We start from the raw sequence: 18,213 nt of genomic DNA, 5'->3' as shown, positions 1-18,213 counted from the left end.
TACTGTTCTGAGTGCTTTATGTATATTGCTCCATTTACTCCTCCAAAAAACTATTCAGGGAGACAGGCATTGACCTGCAGAGATTCTGCTAATGATTAGCAATGAGACAGTAGGAAGGACATGTGTAGACATGGGATTATGTTGTTCTCTGAACACCTAATGGTTCTGGGTACTAAAGTTTATTAGTGTGTAGCCTGCCTTATTGGTTCATGGGCTGTAGTTGTTATTATGGCATATTTAACACATGCCTCTGGTCCCATGCATTCCTTATGACCGGGATTCCTAACTTCTATCTAGGGTGAGAGCTGCTTACACTCTGGCTCTTACTCTCACCTTAATGTTCTATAGTTTTTATTGTCTACATACATTTAGTTGCTTGATTATATTTCTTTTTCATTTTTAAAAAATTGTTTATAGTTACTTGATATTTGTAAGTTTCGCCTCATCAGCTAGCTTCTGCAGCTTTTTATTGCCTTTTTATATTCCATAGACCTAGCATCCTTGTAAATAATCCAGTAAATTCATATGATATAGTCTGTGCCTTTCTTTGTACCTTGATTTTAATTAGGTTGTAGTCAACTGTTAAGAAATGGGTTATTTTTACATATTTTACAATGTCAAAATAGTCTATTTTTTGTTTTCCACAGGGCAAACTCAGAAAATGAATCTTTTTCAGTCTATAACAAGTGCCTTGGATAACTCACTGGCTAAAGATCCTACTGCAGGTAACCTTGATCTGCGTTCAACCCTGGTAGTTGTACTGTGTACTTCTGTTTCTCTAACATATGGAAAACACAGAAAATGCCAGGTCATTCAGATACTGATTTATAAAATGAAGATATAATTTCCAAATTTTTTGACTTTTTACATGTCATTCAACTTGTAAGATTTTCTTTTAGAAATAATAATTTTAGTATTTATAAATAATTTCATAAACAATTTCATTTTTATTTATTAATGATTGATATAAAAAGTTGTCCTGTATTTTCTAGATTTGGTTGGCTTTACTTTACACGCACACACACACACACACACACACACACACACACACATGCATGCGAGCGCGCGTGCGCGCGCATGCTTCCATTTGAGAATCCTTTTTTCCAATGCTAAGGATTGAACTTAGGGGACTTTACCCCTGAGCTACATCTCCAGTCCTTTCTATTTTTTATGTTGGGATAGTGTCTCATTAAGCTACTGAAGGTATCCCTAAGTTGCTGAGGCTGGCCTTGAACTTGCTATCTGCGCATTGGGATTACAGGTGTGTGCCACTGTAACTGACCCACTTGCGAACCCTTTGTTTTAAAGTTAAGTAAGTGAAAAAGAGATAATTTATTTTTTTGGAGGATGTGAGAGCTAGGTTAGAGAATGATTAGACCTTGATTTGTTTTGAATGTTATCTGAGAATTACAGAACTAGATGAGTGAATGTAAAGAAGGGAGATTTATTTTCTTGAGGTTCATAAAACTCTCAGGTACATTCATGGGACGAGAGTTGGGCTCTCTGAATGCCCCCTAATTTATTCTTGTCTTACCAAAAGGCTCCTCTCAGTTTCCACCGGCCCCATTCTTTCCTCTGCTGCCGTGTTCTACCATACTTGAATCCTGTCTGTTTTACACAGTCTAAGTCTCTTTATTTGAGAACCTTCTTGGTTTGGAACTCTCCTCCTTCAGCTCCTCGGAGGGCTGACTTTTACTGTATACTATGTTTAAGAAAACCACAGACCCAGGAGCTGGGACGGTGAGTCACAGCTCTGCTGCTGGCTTTCTGACTTGGCAAGTCACTGTACTACTCTGGCCTCATTTTCTTCCTGGGTAAAACAAGATGAGATTCAGGATCAGTGGTTCTGTCTCTGTGGGGAGGTTCTTTTCAACCCTGCTTCCCATGCCTTTAACAGTATCTGGAGATAATTTTGGTTGTCACAGCTATGTATTTGATGGGCAGCTATCATCCATTGGGTAGAGACCAGGATGCTGCTGTATGTCTACAAGGCACAGGGAAGTCCCCCACAACAAAAGATTTATCCAGTCCAAAATGTCAATAATGTTGAAGTTGAGAAACCTTGAGCTAGATCTGTGGTCCATTTCTGCTTAATGATTTAAAATATAAACTTTTAAATTGCTTATTTCTCATGGTTAGTATTACTTGGGGATTACTAAATAAAATGGATTCTTTAAACATTTTTTTCTCAGTAATATTTGGTGAAGATGTTGCCTTTGGTGGAGTCTTCAGATGCACTGTTGGCCTGCGAGACAAATATGGTAAGTTAATATCTGTGTGAATAGTATTCCTGCAGAACTTCTTATTTTTTTTTTTTTAAAGGAAGTTTATTTGAGGGTTCATGGTTTCAGAGGTCTCAATCCATAGATAGCCAGCTTTATTCCTCAGGTCTCCAGGTAAGGCAGAGCAACATAGTGGAAGAAAGTGGCAGAGAGACCTATAGAACTTCTACTTCAAGATCTTAAAAATACTAAGTATACTTTGTTAAGTTTCTGTAGTTTTATTACATGGGTGGTCTCCTTTTTATTTCTTCAGCCACCCGTGGAGTTCTATGACCTCGAGTTCTCAAAATGTGTTCTAACTCTAGCATCTTCTGATTTACTTCATATTACACATAAGAGAGATTCCAAAGTAATCTTCACTAAACTATTGTCAATGTTTTGTCACCCGTCTGTTTCAAGAACCTTTGGTGTCTTACTGCAGCATGTCTTGGCCAGGAACTTCAGTTCCCTTTCCTCCAGTTCAAGATTCTGCCTGTTAGTCTCTGTTAACAAATGTCATCCTTTGTTGGGGAGAAAGACTGAGAGATTTATTTCTTAAGGAATTGGCTCACATGACTATGGGCACTGGCAAGTCTGTAGGGCAAGCTGGCAGGCTGGAGATTCAGGCAGAGTTTCTGTTTCAGTCTTGAAGCCAAATTCCTTTTTGTTTGGGAAACCTCAAGTCTTTTCTCTTAAAGCCTTAAATTGATTGGATGAGGCCCACTCACATTGTGAAGGGTAAACTGCTTTACTCAAAGCTATTGATTTAAAAATTAATCACATCTAAAATAATACCTTCACAGCAACTTCTGGATCTGTGTTTGACCACATAACTGGACACCACGGCCTGGCCAAATTGACATCAAATTAACAGTCTTCTGCCCACTTCATCCCAGCTGTTCTGTCTTTTGCCTGGCATGTGATTGATTTCTGCCTGTCGCTTTTATTTACTTCTGTTGGGTCAGACTTAGAACTGACGGAATTTGTTTTGGTCAGCTGTCAGTTCCCACTCCTCTGACTTGCTGTGTAAAGAATGCATTTCTGCCCTGATGGTTAAGGATGCCTCTCAGGTGATTTTAACATTTTATTTCTCTTCTTATCTAATCTGGAAGTCCACAGAGTTAGGAGGAGTTGACATCTCCCTCTCTTCTTACCTTTATCCTGCCCCATACTGCTCATGTGTATGCACAGAGTAAGGAGTGAGTGTCTTTAAGATTTTTTTTCTTAAAATTGTTGTCTCTTTCCTGGTGTGGTGGCTTAGGCCTATAATCCCAGGCAGGAGCATTGCAAGTTTGAGGCCAGCCTCAGCAACTTAGTGAGACCCTCAGCAACTTACTAGACCCTCTCCTGACAAAAAAAGACTGTGGTTGTAGCTCAGTGGTAAAGTGCACCTGGGTTCAATCCCCAATGCAAAAAAAAAAAAAAAAATTGTCCTGTTTCTATATTGTACTGTGTGTGAGATTATGATGTACTTAAATCAAAAAGACCATAACTTGTTCTACTTTATTTATTGGGCACTTTCAGCTTTTTTGTTTTCTCTAGCTGTGGCAAGTTGGGTTTCTGGATCCAGTTTCTCTACCTTCTAGCTAACAGCTGTTTAGAGTTTGAGATAGTGAGCAAAAGATGATCTTTTTTGCTCATTGAGACTCCTACAAACTTTTAGATCTTTAAGGAAACATTTAAAAACCTGTAAACACTTCTTGGGAGGCTGAGGCAGGAAGATCTCAAGTTCAAAGCCAGACTCAGCAACTTAGTGAGGCCCTAAGCAATTTAGTGAGACCCTGTCTCAAAATTAAAAATAGAAAGGGCTTGGGAATGTGGTTCAGTGTTTAAGGGCCCCTGGGTTCAATCCTTGGTACAAACTGCCCCCACCCCCAAAACTGAAGAAACCAAAAACAACAACAAAAACCTGCATACACTTAATTTCAAAAGTACTGCATGTACATTTGTAGAAAAATTGGGAAAGACAGAAAACACAAAAGACAAAATAAAAATTGCTCATGTACTTGTAGAGATAAGCTGGAGAAAACTGCATATCCTGGAATATATACTGTGGACTGTACTATAAACTTTGTATATACTTTTAAAAAAATAATTTAATCTTATCTATCTATCATCTATCTATCTATCTATCTATCTATCTATCTATCTATCTATCTATCTATCTATCTATCTATCTTAACGTGGTGCTGAGAATCTAACCCAGGGCCTAGGCAAGTGCTCTACCACTGAACCATAACCCCAATCCATTTCGTATATACTTTTGTAGCCTTTTTTTTCCTGCTTGGTGTAGTTATGCTGCTGAGCAATTTCTGCCCTTTACTCTCCTGTCTTGCCTGACTCATACCATGATTTTGTTTAAGCTGGTGAGTCTCCCGTTTCTTACCCATGATCCTCTTCTTACTAAACTCATTCCATCTGGGGCAGTTCATCCATGTACCTGTTACTCACAAACTTCTGAATTCCTGTCTCTAACCCAGACGTCTTTCCTGAACTGTAATCTATATTTTCACTATTCCACTGCAGTGTCCCACAGTCATTTAAAATGCTGCATTTCTGGAACTAAACTTCACACCCACACAGCAAATTCATGCCTTCTGCTGCATTTCCTATCTTGGTTTTACCATCCATTGAGTTACCCAAGCCAGAAACTGGGAGGTCCTTGTATCTTCCTTCTTTCTCATTCCTTACATCCAGTCAAATCTGAAAATTTTATCTTCATAGTTTGTCTTCAATACAGCCCCTCCATTTTTACTGCCCTGGTAGTTCATATTTTTAATTTTCTCTGCCTAGGCAATTTCATTTCTTAGTAATCACCTTTCCTTTGGTCTCACTTTCCCTCAATCTATTCTCTACCTTGTTGCCAGTGTTATCATTCTAAAATGCACTTTTCTTAGCACGATGTACAAAAGACTTCGAGATCTACCTAGCTAACTACTTGACCTTATCCACTCTATTCTTTAAAAATTTTGAGTTACTTGATATGTCTTCTAAGCCCTCTATTGTTTCAGACATGCTATCTGAATCTCTCCCCCATTTGATTACCTGGCAAACTATTTCTTCTTCAGAAGGTTTCCTCTGTAAAGGTCCCCCTGACCTTCAAACAGTCTCAGGCATTATTTTATCACGTTAGATTGTATCTCTTACATATTTTGTTTTTTGCTTTTTGTTTTTGTTTTTGCAGTGATAGAGATGAAACCCAGGGCCTTGCACGTGCTAGGCGAGTGCTCTACCACTGAGCTATAGCCTTGTGTCTTATATCTTGCAAGTTATGTTATAATCATCTCCCCATTAGATCTTCTACCAGACAGCTTCTCAAAGACAACAAATCTTTAAGCCATCCGTGAATTCTTAGCACCAAATCAATCCTGTCAGGCTGTATTTATTAAATGAATTTCGTTGAGTGAATTTACCTGTTTATAAGACAGTGGTCCTCTGCTTCAGAAAGGAATTATCTTGTCTTCCTTTCATTACTTTGGTCCAGCTGAAAAAAAATAATAAAAAGGTTAAAACAGGGAAAAACTAACTCTTGAGAAAAAGTTTAGTAATGTTGGAGGGCACTTGCAGATTTATGTCTACATGGCAAGGGGCTGAGCTAATTAATGGCTAATTAATTCTTAGCTTTATTGTCAGTAGCTGCTGTGAATTTTTATAATATCTTTAGAACTATGATTTCAAACTTCTAACGATTCTAATTAGATCAAGATTAACAATCACCACTAATGAGAGGGAGTGAACTTCTGTTTTTAGAAATGAAGGATAAAGGGAATGGTGAAGAGAAATATATATTAAAATAGGTTTTTCTTGCATATTAAAAAAATACTATTCATATACATTCAGGACACCAAAAAAAGAAAAAAAAAAAAAAAGCAACAAAATCCCAAAACATCCTTTTTTGGTAATTTCTGCTCTTTAGAATATAGGTCAGGAATTTTTAGCTATTCAGAAGCATGTCTGCTTAGTGTTCTCTTTTTTTAGTTTAAAATGTTGTATGTAAAATAACTAAAAATTATTTTGATGTAATTAAATACATTTTGTTAAATGACTTAGCAATGAAAACTTCTGGTAAGGGATCAATTCACTTAGTGGGGAAATCTGAGTGTTGAGTGAGAGGGGATCACCGACAGTAGGTGGCAGCCTGCACTTTGTAATGAGATCCTTCCTCTATTGCACCAGTACTCTGGAACTGTCATGAGGCATTTTATGTTCCATCAGAAGGTAGAGTGGAAGGATTGCAGGTCTACTGACACAGTATTTTTTAAAACTGAATACCACTTAATATTTGAATGCATAATTAGAAGTAATGCCAAGAGAAAAAGGAAGGGAGACAGAGCTATTTTGTATTCCCAATAACACAGGTGAGTGTGGGTTTAACACCACTGAACTGCTTCTTTGCTCCTTCCCTGTCCTTTCATAGAACAAAATAATATACATGCCTTGAAAATGAAAAGAAGGAGAGTAACATTTCCTCATTAACTCACTGTATACCTGATGTAGCTTTGAACTTTTTTTTTTGTACTAGGGATTGAACCCAGGGTCACTTAACCACTGAACCACATCCCTAGCTTATTTTTATATTTTATTTAGAGACAGGGTCTTGCTGAATTGCTTAGTCCCTCACTAAGTTGCTGTGGCTGGTTTTGAACTAGTGATCCTCCTGCCTCAGCCTCCTGAGCTGCTGGGATTCCAGGTGTGTGCCCTCATACCTGGCCACCTTTGAACTCTTTAGGCCATGATCTGTTGACAGGACAACAGTTGGAATTAGGGGAATTCTGGGAAGCAGGTGATGAGAGAGAGCAGTTCAGGGTGGTTAATTTGGAGGGTATGTGTGATTTTATGTTGAAGGCACGTGCATCTACTGAATTGTCCTCATTTTCATTCTGAGTGTGTGTATGTATGTTTTATTCAAGTAAGACTCTGATGTGTCAGGTTCAAGGTGTACTTTTATTTAGCAGCGTTCTGCACTGAGATGAATACTTCTGGGCTATGGTTCTTAGGCTCTATCTGGCCCACTTGTTGGAGGAAGCTTAGGTGAGAAAAGGAATAGTAGAGAACTTGCCAAGTAAGCCTACAGGTCTGAACATCTGCCTTTTCCCGGGATCTGATGTATTTCCATTACTATATTCATTCCTTTGCACCACAATTGAGGTTGTTGTAGCAGCTTGGGAAAACTCATAACCACTTACTTGTTTCCTTATGTAAACATCACAGAAATTGTGTAACCAGATACTTTAATACACCGAAGTCAGGAAGGAAAACTAGGACAGGCGTGTGGAGAAGGCGAGTGTTAATCTATAGTATGCCAATAATGGGGAATTGGCTCTGGGCCCCTGTTGTCATCAGTGAAGTGAAGGTCGAGGACCAGATGACCCCTGTGGACCCTTCTGCACACATGCAGGTAGTCTTCATGCTTTTATTTCTTTTTAAAAAGAGGAACAGGTTCCTCATGCATTGATTCCCTTTTCATTTAGAGGTTTAGGAACGTAGTGATCATTGTATCATCTTGGAATCTTGGGGTACCTTAGGCACTTAATTTTGTCAGAAGGAGTTCCTTTTTTCAGCATGGTAAGTTTTAAATTTGAGGAATGCAAGCACTATCTTTGGACAGGTCTCTTATAGGAATCATGAAATCAACATCTTCAACCAAATAGTGACTTTCTATTATATGTTCCTGCTGTGAAAAAAGGATACTTCAGTGCCAATCATATTTTTGGATTTAGTGTCACGGTTCCATTGAAGAGTGACTTTCTGCCAGGTGGGGTTCGGTTCAAATTGAAACTGATTTTACTGAAGTAAGAACTTGATAAAATTCATAAAAATTCCTCAGGGAAATGGAATACATGATTTGGTCCTCTTATTCAAGTATACTTATGACTTAAAAGCATATTTAATACCAGATATAGATAGTAAAATGGCTAACTGTTCCAGGAATTTGGAGTGAAAACAGCTATAAATAAGTGGGTATAAACCTTTTTTTCCTAATATGATTATTAAAAAAAGTTGTTAAAGGATTATTAGTAACTTGAAGTGATTCTTACTTTCTGAGTGTCAGACACTTTGAGTTGCTCTTGATATTTCAAATTTCCTGTCTTTTTTAAAAGTGTATATATGGTAGAACTAGATATACATATTTAATAGTGCCTTCTTTTCCCTCCAGTGAGAGAGGGAAAAATAATCTAAAAAATTAATTAAAAAGGAATAATTTATAAATAAATTTATTAATTATAAAAAGTATTAGTCAAAATGAATTATTTTTTAACAGAATTATAAATTATAAAATTAATTAAAATTTTTGTGGTAAAATATACATAACAAAATTTACCATTTTAATACTTTTAAGCATGCAGTTAAGTAGTATTAAATATATTCATCTTATTGTTTTTGTTACCACCATCTATCACCAGAACTCTTTCCATCTTGCAAAACCGGAACACCTATCAAGCAGTGACTCCCCATTTCCCCTTTCCTCAGCCTTTGACTACCCTTTTATTTTCTATCTCTATTGAATTTAAGTATCTTAGTACTTCATATGAGTAGAATCGTATGGTATTTTTCCTTTTGACTGATTTATTTAATTTAGCATAGTTTCTTCAAAATATCTCCATGTTGTAGAATGTTGATGTCCTTCCTTTAGCTGGGCTTGGTGGTACATGCCTATAATACCAGCTGCTTGGGAGGCTGAGGTGGGAGGATCATGAGTTCAAGTCTAGACTGGACAACATGGCAAGAGCCCATCTCAAATAATTCCTTTTTAAGACTGAATAATATGCCATTATGTGTATATGATACACTGTTTTTCCGTTCATCTGTTGGAAGACATTGGGGTTGCCTTTCCTTTGTTTGCTGTGTGCATGATGCTGCTATAAACATGGGCATGCAAGTATTTCTTCGTGTATCTATTTTCAATTCTGAAGATTTTGGAGGAGTCACACTTCCTTATAAACAAAACTTACTACAAAGCTTCAGTAATCACAACAATGACACCGGCATAAAGACAGGGGTATTGTCTGATGGGATAGAATAAAACACTCAGAAATAAATTCTTGCATATATGGTCAAATAATTTTTGAAACAACTGCAAAGACAATTCAATGGGGAAAGGAAGTCTTTTTGACAGATGAGTCTGGGAAAACTGGACATCTGCGTGTAAAAGAGTGATGCTGAATCCTTACCTAACACCATAACAAAATTTAACTCAAAAGTGGATCAAAGACCTCTTAGAGTATAGAACTCTCAAAAGAAAATGTAGAGTAAAAGCTTCATGATGTTGGATTTGGTAATGCTTTCTTGGATATGACTTCAAAGGCACAGGTAACAAAAGAAAAAATAGGCAAATTTGACTTTATCAAAATGAAAAACTGATGTTTTGAAGGACACTGTGAACAGAATAAAAAGGCAGGCCACAGAATGAAAGAAAATATTTGCAAATCATATATTTTGTAAGGGATTAATATCCATACTACATAGAGAATGCCTAAAACTCTACTACAATGACAGAAATCCTGAACAATCCAGTTAAAAAAACAGGCAAAGGAATTCAGTAGTCAGTTCTCCAAAGAATATAAACAAATGGCCAATAAGCACATGAGAAGTTATATAACATTAGTAATTATTAGGAAAATGTAAATCAAAACCGTAGTGGGATAGTATGTCATGCTTATTGATTGGCGGTTATCAAAAAAACATGAAATAAAATAAATATTGTTGAAGATGTGATGAAATTGAACCTCTTGTTCATTTATAGTAGGGATCTAAGGTAGTGCAGCTTCTCTGGAACACAGTATGGCAGTTCCTCAAAAATTAGGACTACTTTGTGATTCACCAATATGCCTTTTTTTTTTCTCTCTTTTTTTTTCTTTAATTTTGTTGGAGTTACCCTAGAAAATGGGATGAACATATTAACACATACCTCATTTATATTAGTTTTTAAGATTTATTGCTTTGATGATCTTTTTTTGAATTTTTTAAAAAATATTTTTATCTTGGTTGTGGGGAACACAATATCTTTATTATTTTTACTTGGTGCTGAGGTTGGAACCCAGGGTCTCACGTGTGCCAGGCTAGTGCTCTACCACTAAGCCACAACCCAAGCCCACTTTTTTGATTTTTTATTTCGAATCCCCTAAAATTGGAATTGGTACAATTTGTCACTGCATTTTAATTGCTCAAAAAAAATCAAAAGGAGTATTCTCATATTTGACCTGTTGACCAGTGACTTAACAAGCAACATTTAAGAAAATAAGATATTTAATATATTTTGTGGCATATCAGAACTGGAGAAAAATTGAGGATACATCTAGTCTAATTGTTCTCTACTGTTAGTGATTTTGGCACCGTGTGGAGATATTTTGGTTGTCACAACTGAGGGATGGCACTCATCAAGTGGATAGAAACTAGGCATGCTGCTAAATATCATGCCCTCCCCCACCAAAGAACTGTCTGGCCCGAAATGTCAGTGGCACTGAGGTTGAGAAGCCCTGATCTGCTCTGACTGTACATAATGTAGAAACTGAAGTTCTGAGAGGTTAGTGTTACCCAGTGGCAAGTGGGTGAGCAACTCATTCATTTAAAAATATGATACATATAAGGAATTCTAATTAAGTAAAGCTCAAGTGTTTTGATTATTCATGGATTAAGAAGAAGCTAGTTAGAAGCCCATATTAAAAAGTTTGAAAAAAAATCTTTTGTATTCTCCTATGCACTAGGTTTTTTGAAAGCATTAAATTGTTCTGGATAGCAGCTGCTGCCTTGGCTAATTTTTTTTCCTCAATTGATTAAATAATGAATGTTAGAGCTGCCAACAGGTGTTCTCTTTGACATTTTAAGCATCTTTCAGGTTATAATGTCTTTAAAAACAGTTTTGTAAACCTTACTTTACAATGTCAGGCTTTTAAAAATTTCAAATGTGAGTGCTTGAAGTGGACCAGGAAAAATGGAATTGTTCATAATTATTGTCAGATAGTACAAAATTGATTTACATAATCTTTTTAAACTTCATGATTAAGAGTTAGAAAATGACACTATATTTTATTAAGAGCAATAAGTAATAAAAGAAAGAGCTTTTATTTGACATTTTCATTTTAAGTATGACGTATGTCACACATCAACATGGGGCTGATGTTGCTAAATTAGCTTCTGAAATCTGGCACTAAGCCAGGTATGGAGGTACATACTTATAATCCTAGCTATTAGGGAGACTGAGGAAGGAGAATGACAAGTTTGAGGCCAGCCTGGGCAGTATAGGGAGAACCTGTCTCAAAATAAAAAGGGCTAGAGATATAGCTCAGTGATAGCATTTGCAAGGCTCTGGGTTCAATCTCTAGCACCAAAAACAAACAAAAAGTCAAAAAAACACAAACTGAATCTTTTGAAAATTGTCTTACATTCTGTTACCCTTAATAGAAGGAGGAACAGACTTATTTTTTTTCCTTTAATGGTATTTATTTAATGTACACTAGTTATTTTTAATTGTTCTGTTTTTGACAGCTAACTTTTACATTTTTGCACATTTTTTTTATATTTATTTATTTTTTTTAATTGTATACAAATGGGATACATGTTGTTTCTCTATTTGTACATAGAGTCAAGGCATACCATTTGTGTAATCATACGTTTACATAGGGCAATGATGTTTATTTTTTTTTCCCTTCCCCCCCACCCCTCCCACCCCTCTTTTCCCTCTATACAGTCCTTCTTTCCTTCATTCTTACCGCTCTCCTTATCCCTAACCCTAAACCTAACCCTAAACCTAATGCTAACCCCTCCCACCCCCCATTATATGTCCTCATCTGCTTATCAGCGAGATCATTCGTCCTTTAGTTTTTTGAGATTGGCTTATCTCACTTAGCATGATATTCTCAAATTTCGTCCATTTGTCTACAAATGCCATAATTTTATCATTCTTCATTGCGGAGTAATATTCCATTGTATAAATATGCCACAGTTTCTTTATCCATTCATCAACTGAAGGGCATCTAGGTTGGTTCCACAATCAGGCTATGGTGAATTGAGCAGCTATGAACATTGATGTGGCTGTATCTCTGTAGTATGCTGATTTTAAGTCCTTTGGGTATAGGCCAAGGAGTGGGATAGCTGGGTCAAATGGTGTTTCCATTCCAAGCTTTCTGAGGAATCTCCACACTGCTTTCCAGAGTGGCTGCACTAATTTGCAACCCCACCAGCAATGTATGAGTGTTCCTTTTTCACCACATCCTCGCCAACACCTATTGTTGCTTGTATTCTTGATAATCGCCATTCTAATTGGGGTGAGATGATATCTTAGGGTAGTTTTGATTTGCATTTCCCTTATTACTAGGGATGTTGAACATTTCTTCATATATCTGTTGATTACTTGTACATCTTCTTCTGTGAAGTGTCTGTTCATTTCCTTAGACCATTTGTTGATTGGATTATTTGTATTCTTCGTGTAGAGTTTTTTGAGTTCTTTATAGATTCTGGAAATTAGCGCTCTATCTGAGGTATGGTTGGCAAAGATATTCTCCCACTCCGTAGGCTCTCTCTTCACATTTCTGATAGTTTCCTTTGCTGAGAGAAAGCTTTTTAGTTTGAATCTATCCCAGTTGTTGATTCTTGCTTTTATTTCTTGTGCTATGGGAGTCCTGTTAAGGAAGTCTGATCCTAAGCCAACAAGTTGAAGATTTGGACCTACTTTTTCTTCTATAAGATGCAGGGTCTCTGGTCTGATTCCGAGGTCCTTGATCCATTTTGAGTTGAGTTTTGTGTAGGGTGAGAGATAGGGGTTTAATTTCATTCTATTGCATATGGTTTTCCAGTTTTCCCAGCACCATTTGTTGAAGAGGCTATCTTTTCTCCATTGCATATTTTTGGAACCTTGGTCTAGTATGAGAAAATTGTATTTATTTGGGTTTGTGTCCATGTCCTCTATTCTGTACCATTGATCTACCTGTCTATTTTGGTACCAATACCATGCCGTTTTTGTTACTTTTGCTTTGTAGTAGAGTTGAAGATCTGGTATTGCAATACCCCCTGCTTCGCTCTTGCTACTGAGGATTGCTTTAGCTATTCTAGGTTTTTTATTCTTCCAGATGAATTTCATAATTGCTTGCTCTATTTCTGCAAGGTACATCATTGGGATTTTAATTGGAATTGCATTGAATCTGTATAGCACTTTAGGTAGTATAGCCATTTTGACGATATTAATTCTGCCTATCCAGGAACATGGGAGATCTTTCCATTTTCTAAGGTTTTCTTTAATTTCTTTCTTTAGTGTTCTGTAGTTCTCATTGTAGAGGTCTTTCACCTCTTTTGTGAGATTGATTCCCAAGTATTTTATTTTTTTCGATGCTATTGTGAATGGGGTAGTATTCCTAATTTCTCTTTCTGAAGATTCATCACTTATGTATAAAAATGCATTGGATTTATGAGCATTGATCTTGTAACCTGCTACTTTACTGAATTCACTTATGAGTTCTAAAAGTTTTCTGGTGGAATTTCCAGGTTCCTCTAAATATATAATCATGTCATCAGCGAACAGGGATAGTTTGAGTTCTTCTTTTCCTATTCGTATCCCTTTAATTTCTTTGGTCTGTCTAATTGCTCTGGCTAGAGTTTCAGGGACGATATTGAATAGAAGCGGTGAAAGAGGGCATCCCTGCCTTGTTCCAGTTTTTAGGGGGAACGCTTTCAGTTTTTCACCATTTAGAATGATATTAGCCATGGGTTTAGCGTAGATTGCCTTTATAATGTTAAGGAATGTTCCCACTACCCCAATTTTTTCTAGTGTTTTGAGCATGAAGGGATGCTGTATTTTATCGAATGCTTTTTCTGCATCTATTGAAATAATCATGTGATTCTTAACTTTAAGTCTGTTGATATGGTGAATGACATTTATTGATTTCCGAATGTTGAACCAACCTTACATCCCTGGGATAAAACCCACTTGATCGTGGTGCACTATCTTTTTAATATATATTTGTATGCGATTTGCTAAAATTTTGTTGAGAATTTTTGCGTCGATGTTCATTAAGGATATTGGTCTGAAATTTTCTTTTCTCGATGTGTCTCTGTCTGGTTTAGGTATCAAGGTGATATTGGCTTCATAGAATGAGTTTGGGAGGGTTCCCTCCTCTTCTATTTCATGGAATAGTTTGAGGAGTATTGGAATGAGCTCTTCTTTAAAGGTTTTGTAGAACTCGGCTGAGAACCCATCTGGTCCTGGACTTTTCTTTGTTGGTAGGCTTTTGATGACCTCTTCTATTTCATTGCTTGAAATTGGTTTATTTAAGTTGTGTATGTCCTCCTCGTTCAGTTTAGGTAATTCATATGTCTCTAGAAATTTGTTGATGTCTTCGAGGTTTTCTGTTTTGTTGGAGTAAGATTTTTGAAATAGCTACTAATTATGTTTTGTATTTCACTCGTGTCTGTTGTGATGTTTCCTTGTTCATTCTGAATTTTAGTAATTTGAGTTTTCTCTTTCTCTTTGTTAGTGTGGCTAAGGGTTTATCAATTTTATTTATTTTTTCAAAGAACCAACTATTTTGTTAATTTTTCCAATTGTTTCTTTTGTTTCAATTTCGTTGATTTCGGCTCTGATTTTAACTATTTCCTGTCTTCTACTACTTTTGGTATTGGTCTGCTCTTCTTTTTCTAGCGCTTTGAGCTGTAGTGTTAAGTTGTTTATTTGTTGATTTCTACTTCTTTTTTTGAATGCACCCCATGAAATAAATCTTCCTCTAAGTACTGCTTTCAAAGTGTCCCAGAGATTTTGATATGATATGTCTTTGTTCTCGTTTACTTCTAAGAATTTTTTTATTTCCCTCCTGATGTCTTCTGTTATCCATTCATCATATAATAGTGTATTATTTAATCTCCAGGTATTGGAGAAGTTTCTGTTTTTTATTCTGTCATTTATTTCTAATTTCAATCCATTATGATCTGATAGAGTACAAGGTAGTACTCTATCTTCTTGTATTTGCTAACAGTAGCTTTGTGGCATAAAATATGGTCTATTTTAGAGAAGGATCCATGTGCTGCTGAGAAGAAAGTGTATTCGTTCTTTGTTGGATGGTATATTCTATATATGTCCGTTAAGTCTAAATTGTTGATTGTGTTGTTGAGATCTATAGTTTCTTTATTCAATTTTTGTTTGGACGATCTATCCAGTGGTGAGAGAGGTGTGTTAAAATCGCCTAGTATTATTGTGTTGTGGTCTATTTGATTTCTGGAATTGAGAAGGATTTTTTTGACGTACGTGGATGAGCCAATGTTCGGGGCATAGATATTTATGATTGTTAAGTCTTGCTGATTTATGCTTCCCTTAAGCAGCATGTAATGTCCTTCTTTATCCCTTCTGACTAGTTTTGGTTTGAAGTCCACATTATCTGAAATGAGGATGGATACTCCAGCTTTTTTGCTGTGTCCGTGTGCATGGTATGTTTTTCCCCATCCTTTCACCTTTAGTCTATGGGTGTCTCTTTCTACGAGGTGAGTCTCTTGCAGGCAGCATATTGTTGGATTTTTCTTTTTAATCCAATCTGCCAGTCTGTGTCTTTTGATTGATGAATTCAGGCCATTAACATTCAGGGTTATTATTGTGATATGATTTGTATTCCCAGTCAATTGACTCATATTTGTTTTTGACATGATTTGGTTTCTCCTTTATTTGGCTATTCCTTTAGGCTAGCGCCTCCTGTTGCTGATTTGCATTGTTGTTTTTCATCTCTTCCTCATGGAATATTTTGCTGAGAATGTTCTGTAATGCTGGCTTTCTTTTTGTAAATTCCTTTAGCTTTTGTTTATCATGGAAGGATCTTATTTCATCGTCAAATTTGAAGGTAAGTTTTGCTGGGTATAAGATTCTTGGTTGGCATCCGTTTTCTTTCAGGGCTTGGTATGTGTTGTTCCAGGCCCTTCTAGCTTTTAGGGTCTGGATGGAAAAATCTGCTGATATTCTTATTGGCTTCCCTCTGAATGTAATTTGATTCTTTTCTCTCGCGGCCTTTAAAATTCTGTCTTTATTTTGTATGTTAGGTATTTTCATAATAATGTGCCTTGGTGTGGGTCTGTTGTAATTTTGTATGTTTGGAGTTCTATAAACCTCTTGTACTTGGTTTTCCATTTCATTCTTCAGATTTGGGAAATTTTCTGTTATTATTTCATTGAATAGATTGTTCATTCCTTTGGTTTGTTTCTCTAAGCCTTCCTCAATCCCAATAATTCTTAAATTTGGCCTTTTCATGATATCCCATAATTCTTGTAGATTCTGTTCATGATTTCTTACCATCTTTTCTGTTTGGCCAACTTTGCTTTCAAGATTAAATAATTTGTCTTCAATGTCTGAGGTTCTGTCTTCCAGGTGTTCTATCCTATTGGTTATGCTTTCTATGGAGTTTTTAACTTGGTTTATTGTTTCCTTCATTTCAAGTATTTCAGTTTGTTTTTTTTTCAGTATCTCTAACTCTTTATTGAAATGATCTCTTGATTCCCCTATTTGCTCTTTTAACTGTTGATTGGTGCGATCATTTAATGCCTGCATTTGCTCTTTCATCTCCTCCTTCAATGCCTGCATTTGCTCTTTCATCTCCTCATTAGCTTCCCTGATCGTTTTAATTACGTACATTCTGAACTCCCTTTCTGACATTTCTTCTGCTGTGCTGTCATTGGGTTTTATTGATGTAGTATCTAGGTTTGTTTGGGACATTTTCTTCCCTTGTTTTCTCATATTGGTCAGCTGTCAGTGGGACCCTGAGATATTGCAGTTTTCCGCTATTGGCTTATAGTGTCCCGGTAGATTTCCAGTGTATCACCTCCCAGCCTTCAGTAGCCTGATGTCTTGGAGGAATCTGATAAAGCAGCGCATCCGAAGAAAACTGCCCCTAGCCCCCTACTGGTTCCATGGTTTGGAACTGGTTCTGTGCGGAAATGCTCTCACTGTGGGCCTGCACCGTGCAGCTGGCCGTGTGGGAGGAGTCCACTGCCGGAGTGTGGGAGGCTACCTTGGGAAAACTCTAGCTGCCCTGCCTGGCTCCAATAAGCCACCTCTATCTGGGCCTGCCACCCGGGCCGAGCTTTACCCAGTGGGCAGACTCACCTGTGGCTCTATTTCAGTCCGAGTCTCTCAATGCCTCCCCTTCTTAACTCCTGGGTTCTGGAACGACTGGGGTGCAGTCACCCTCTAGGCCGCCATCTTGGATCGCCCCGTGAAGAGAGCCTGCAGCCGCAGTGGGCAGAGCCGCCTGGAGAGGTCTCTGGCTGCCCTGCCCTGATCCCAGAGGCTGCTTGCAGATCGAAGCTCTCCGTTGGTTCGGGGACTTGTGGCTGGTTCTATGTAGAAAATCTCTCACTGGGCGGTCTGGTCTGAGAAGCTAGACTTGAAAGGCACCTCCCACTGCAGGGGTCCAGGCTACTTGGGGAGGTCTCTGGCTGCCCTATCCTGGTCCCTGAAGCTGCTTGTGTGCTGGAGTACGTTGCGCTGCAGTGGCTCTGGGATTCAGAGCTTGTTCTGGTCAGAAAGGCTCTCACTAGAGGACCAGTTCCGTTCCGAGAACCTGGAGAAGCTGGCTGTGTGGGCGGGGCCCACCGCCGGAGTGCGCAGGGCTGCCTGTGGATGACTCTAGCTGCCCTGCCCGGCTCCGATAAGCCACCTCTATCTGGGCCTGCCACCCAGACCGAGCTTTACCCAGTGGGCAGACTCACCTGTGGCTCTATTTCAGTCCGAGTCTCTCAATGCCTCCCCTTCTTAATTCCTGGGTTCTGGAGCGACTGGGGGTGCAGTCTCCCTCTAGGCCGCCATCTTGGATCGCCCCACATTTTTGCACATTGAAGCCAGTGATTTTTCTTTATGTGGACTTACAATTGCTTATTACTTGATACAGATGTAATTTTTGAATTATTAACCTCTCTTTTTGCTTTAAACTTCCCATTTAGCAATAGATGATGAGGGAATGGGTATACATAATATCAATTTTTTTGA

General features: G+C 37.6%; 1 protein-coding gene across 1 annotated transcript in view; it reads left to right on the top strand.

Annotated features, from left to right (window-relative positions):
- Bckdhb (branched chain keto acid dehydrogenase E1 subunit beta) overlaps positions 1-18,213 on the top strand; it is a 221,431-nt gene that overhangs the window by 18,869 nt on the left and 184,349 nt on the right. Inside the window, exons 2-3 of the mRNA XM_047558161.1 lie at positions 648-725; positions 2,193-2,261. Of these exons, the coding sequence (XP_047414117.1) occupies positions 648-725; positions 2,193-2,261 (147 nt within the window). The remainder of the gene's footprint in view (positions 1-647; positions 726-2,192; positions 2,262-18,213) is intronic.

The sequence above is a fragment of the Sciurus carolinensis genome, chromosome 7 (genome assembly GCF_902686445.1).
Source record: "Sciurus carolinensis chromosome 7, mSciCar1.2, whole genome shotgun sequence".
NCBI classification, from domain to species: domain Eukaryota; kingdom Metazoa; phylum Chordata; class Mammalia; order Rodentia; family Sciuridae; genus Sciurus; species Sciurus carolinensis.
The sequence above is the reverse complement of the archived record's forward strand: the minus strand, read 5'-3'. Positions and strand labels throughout refer to the sequence as shown.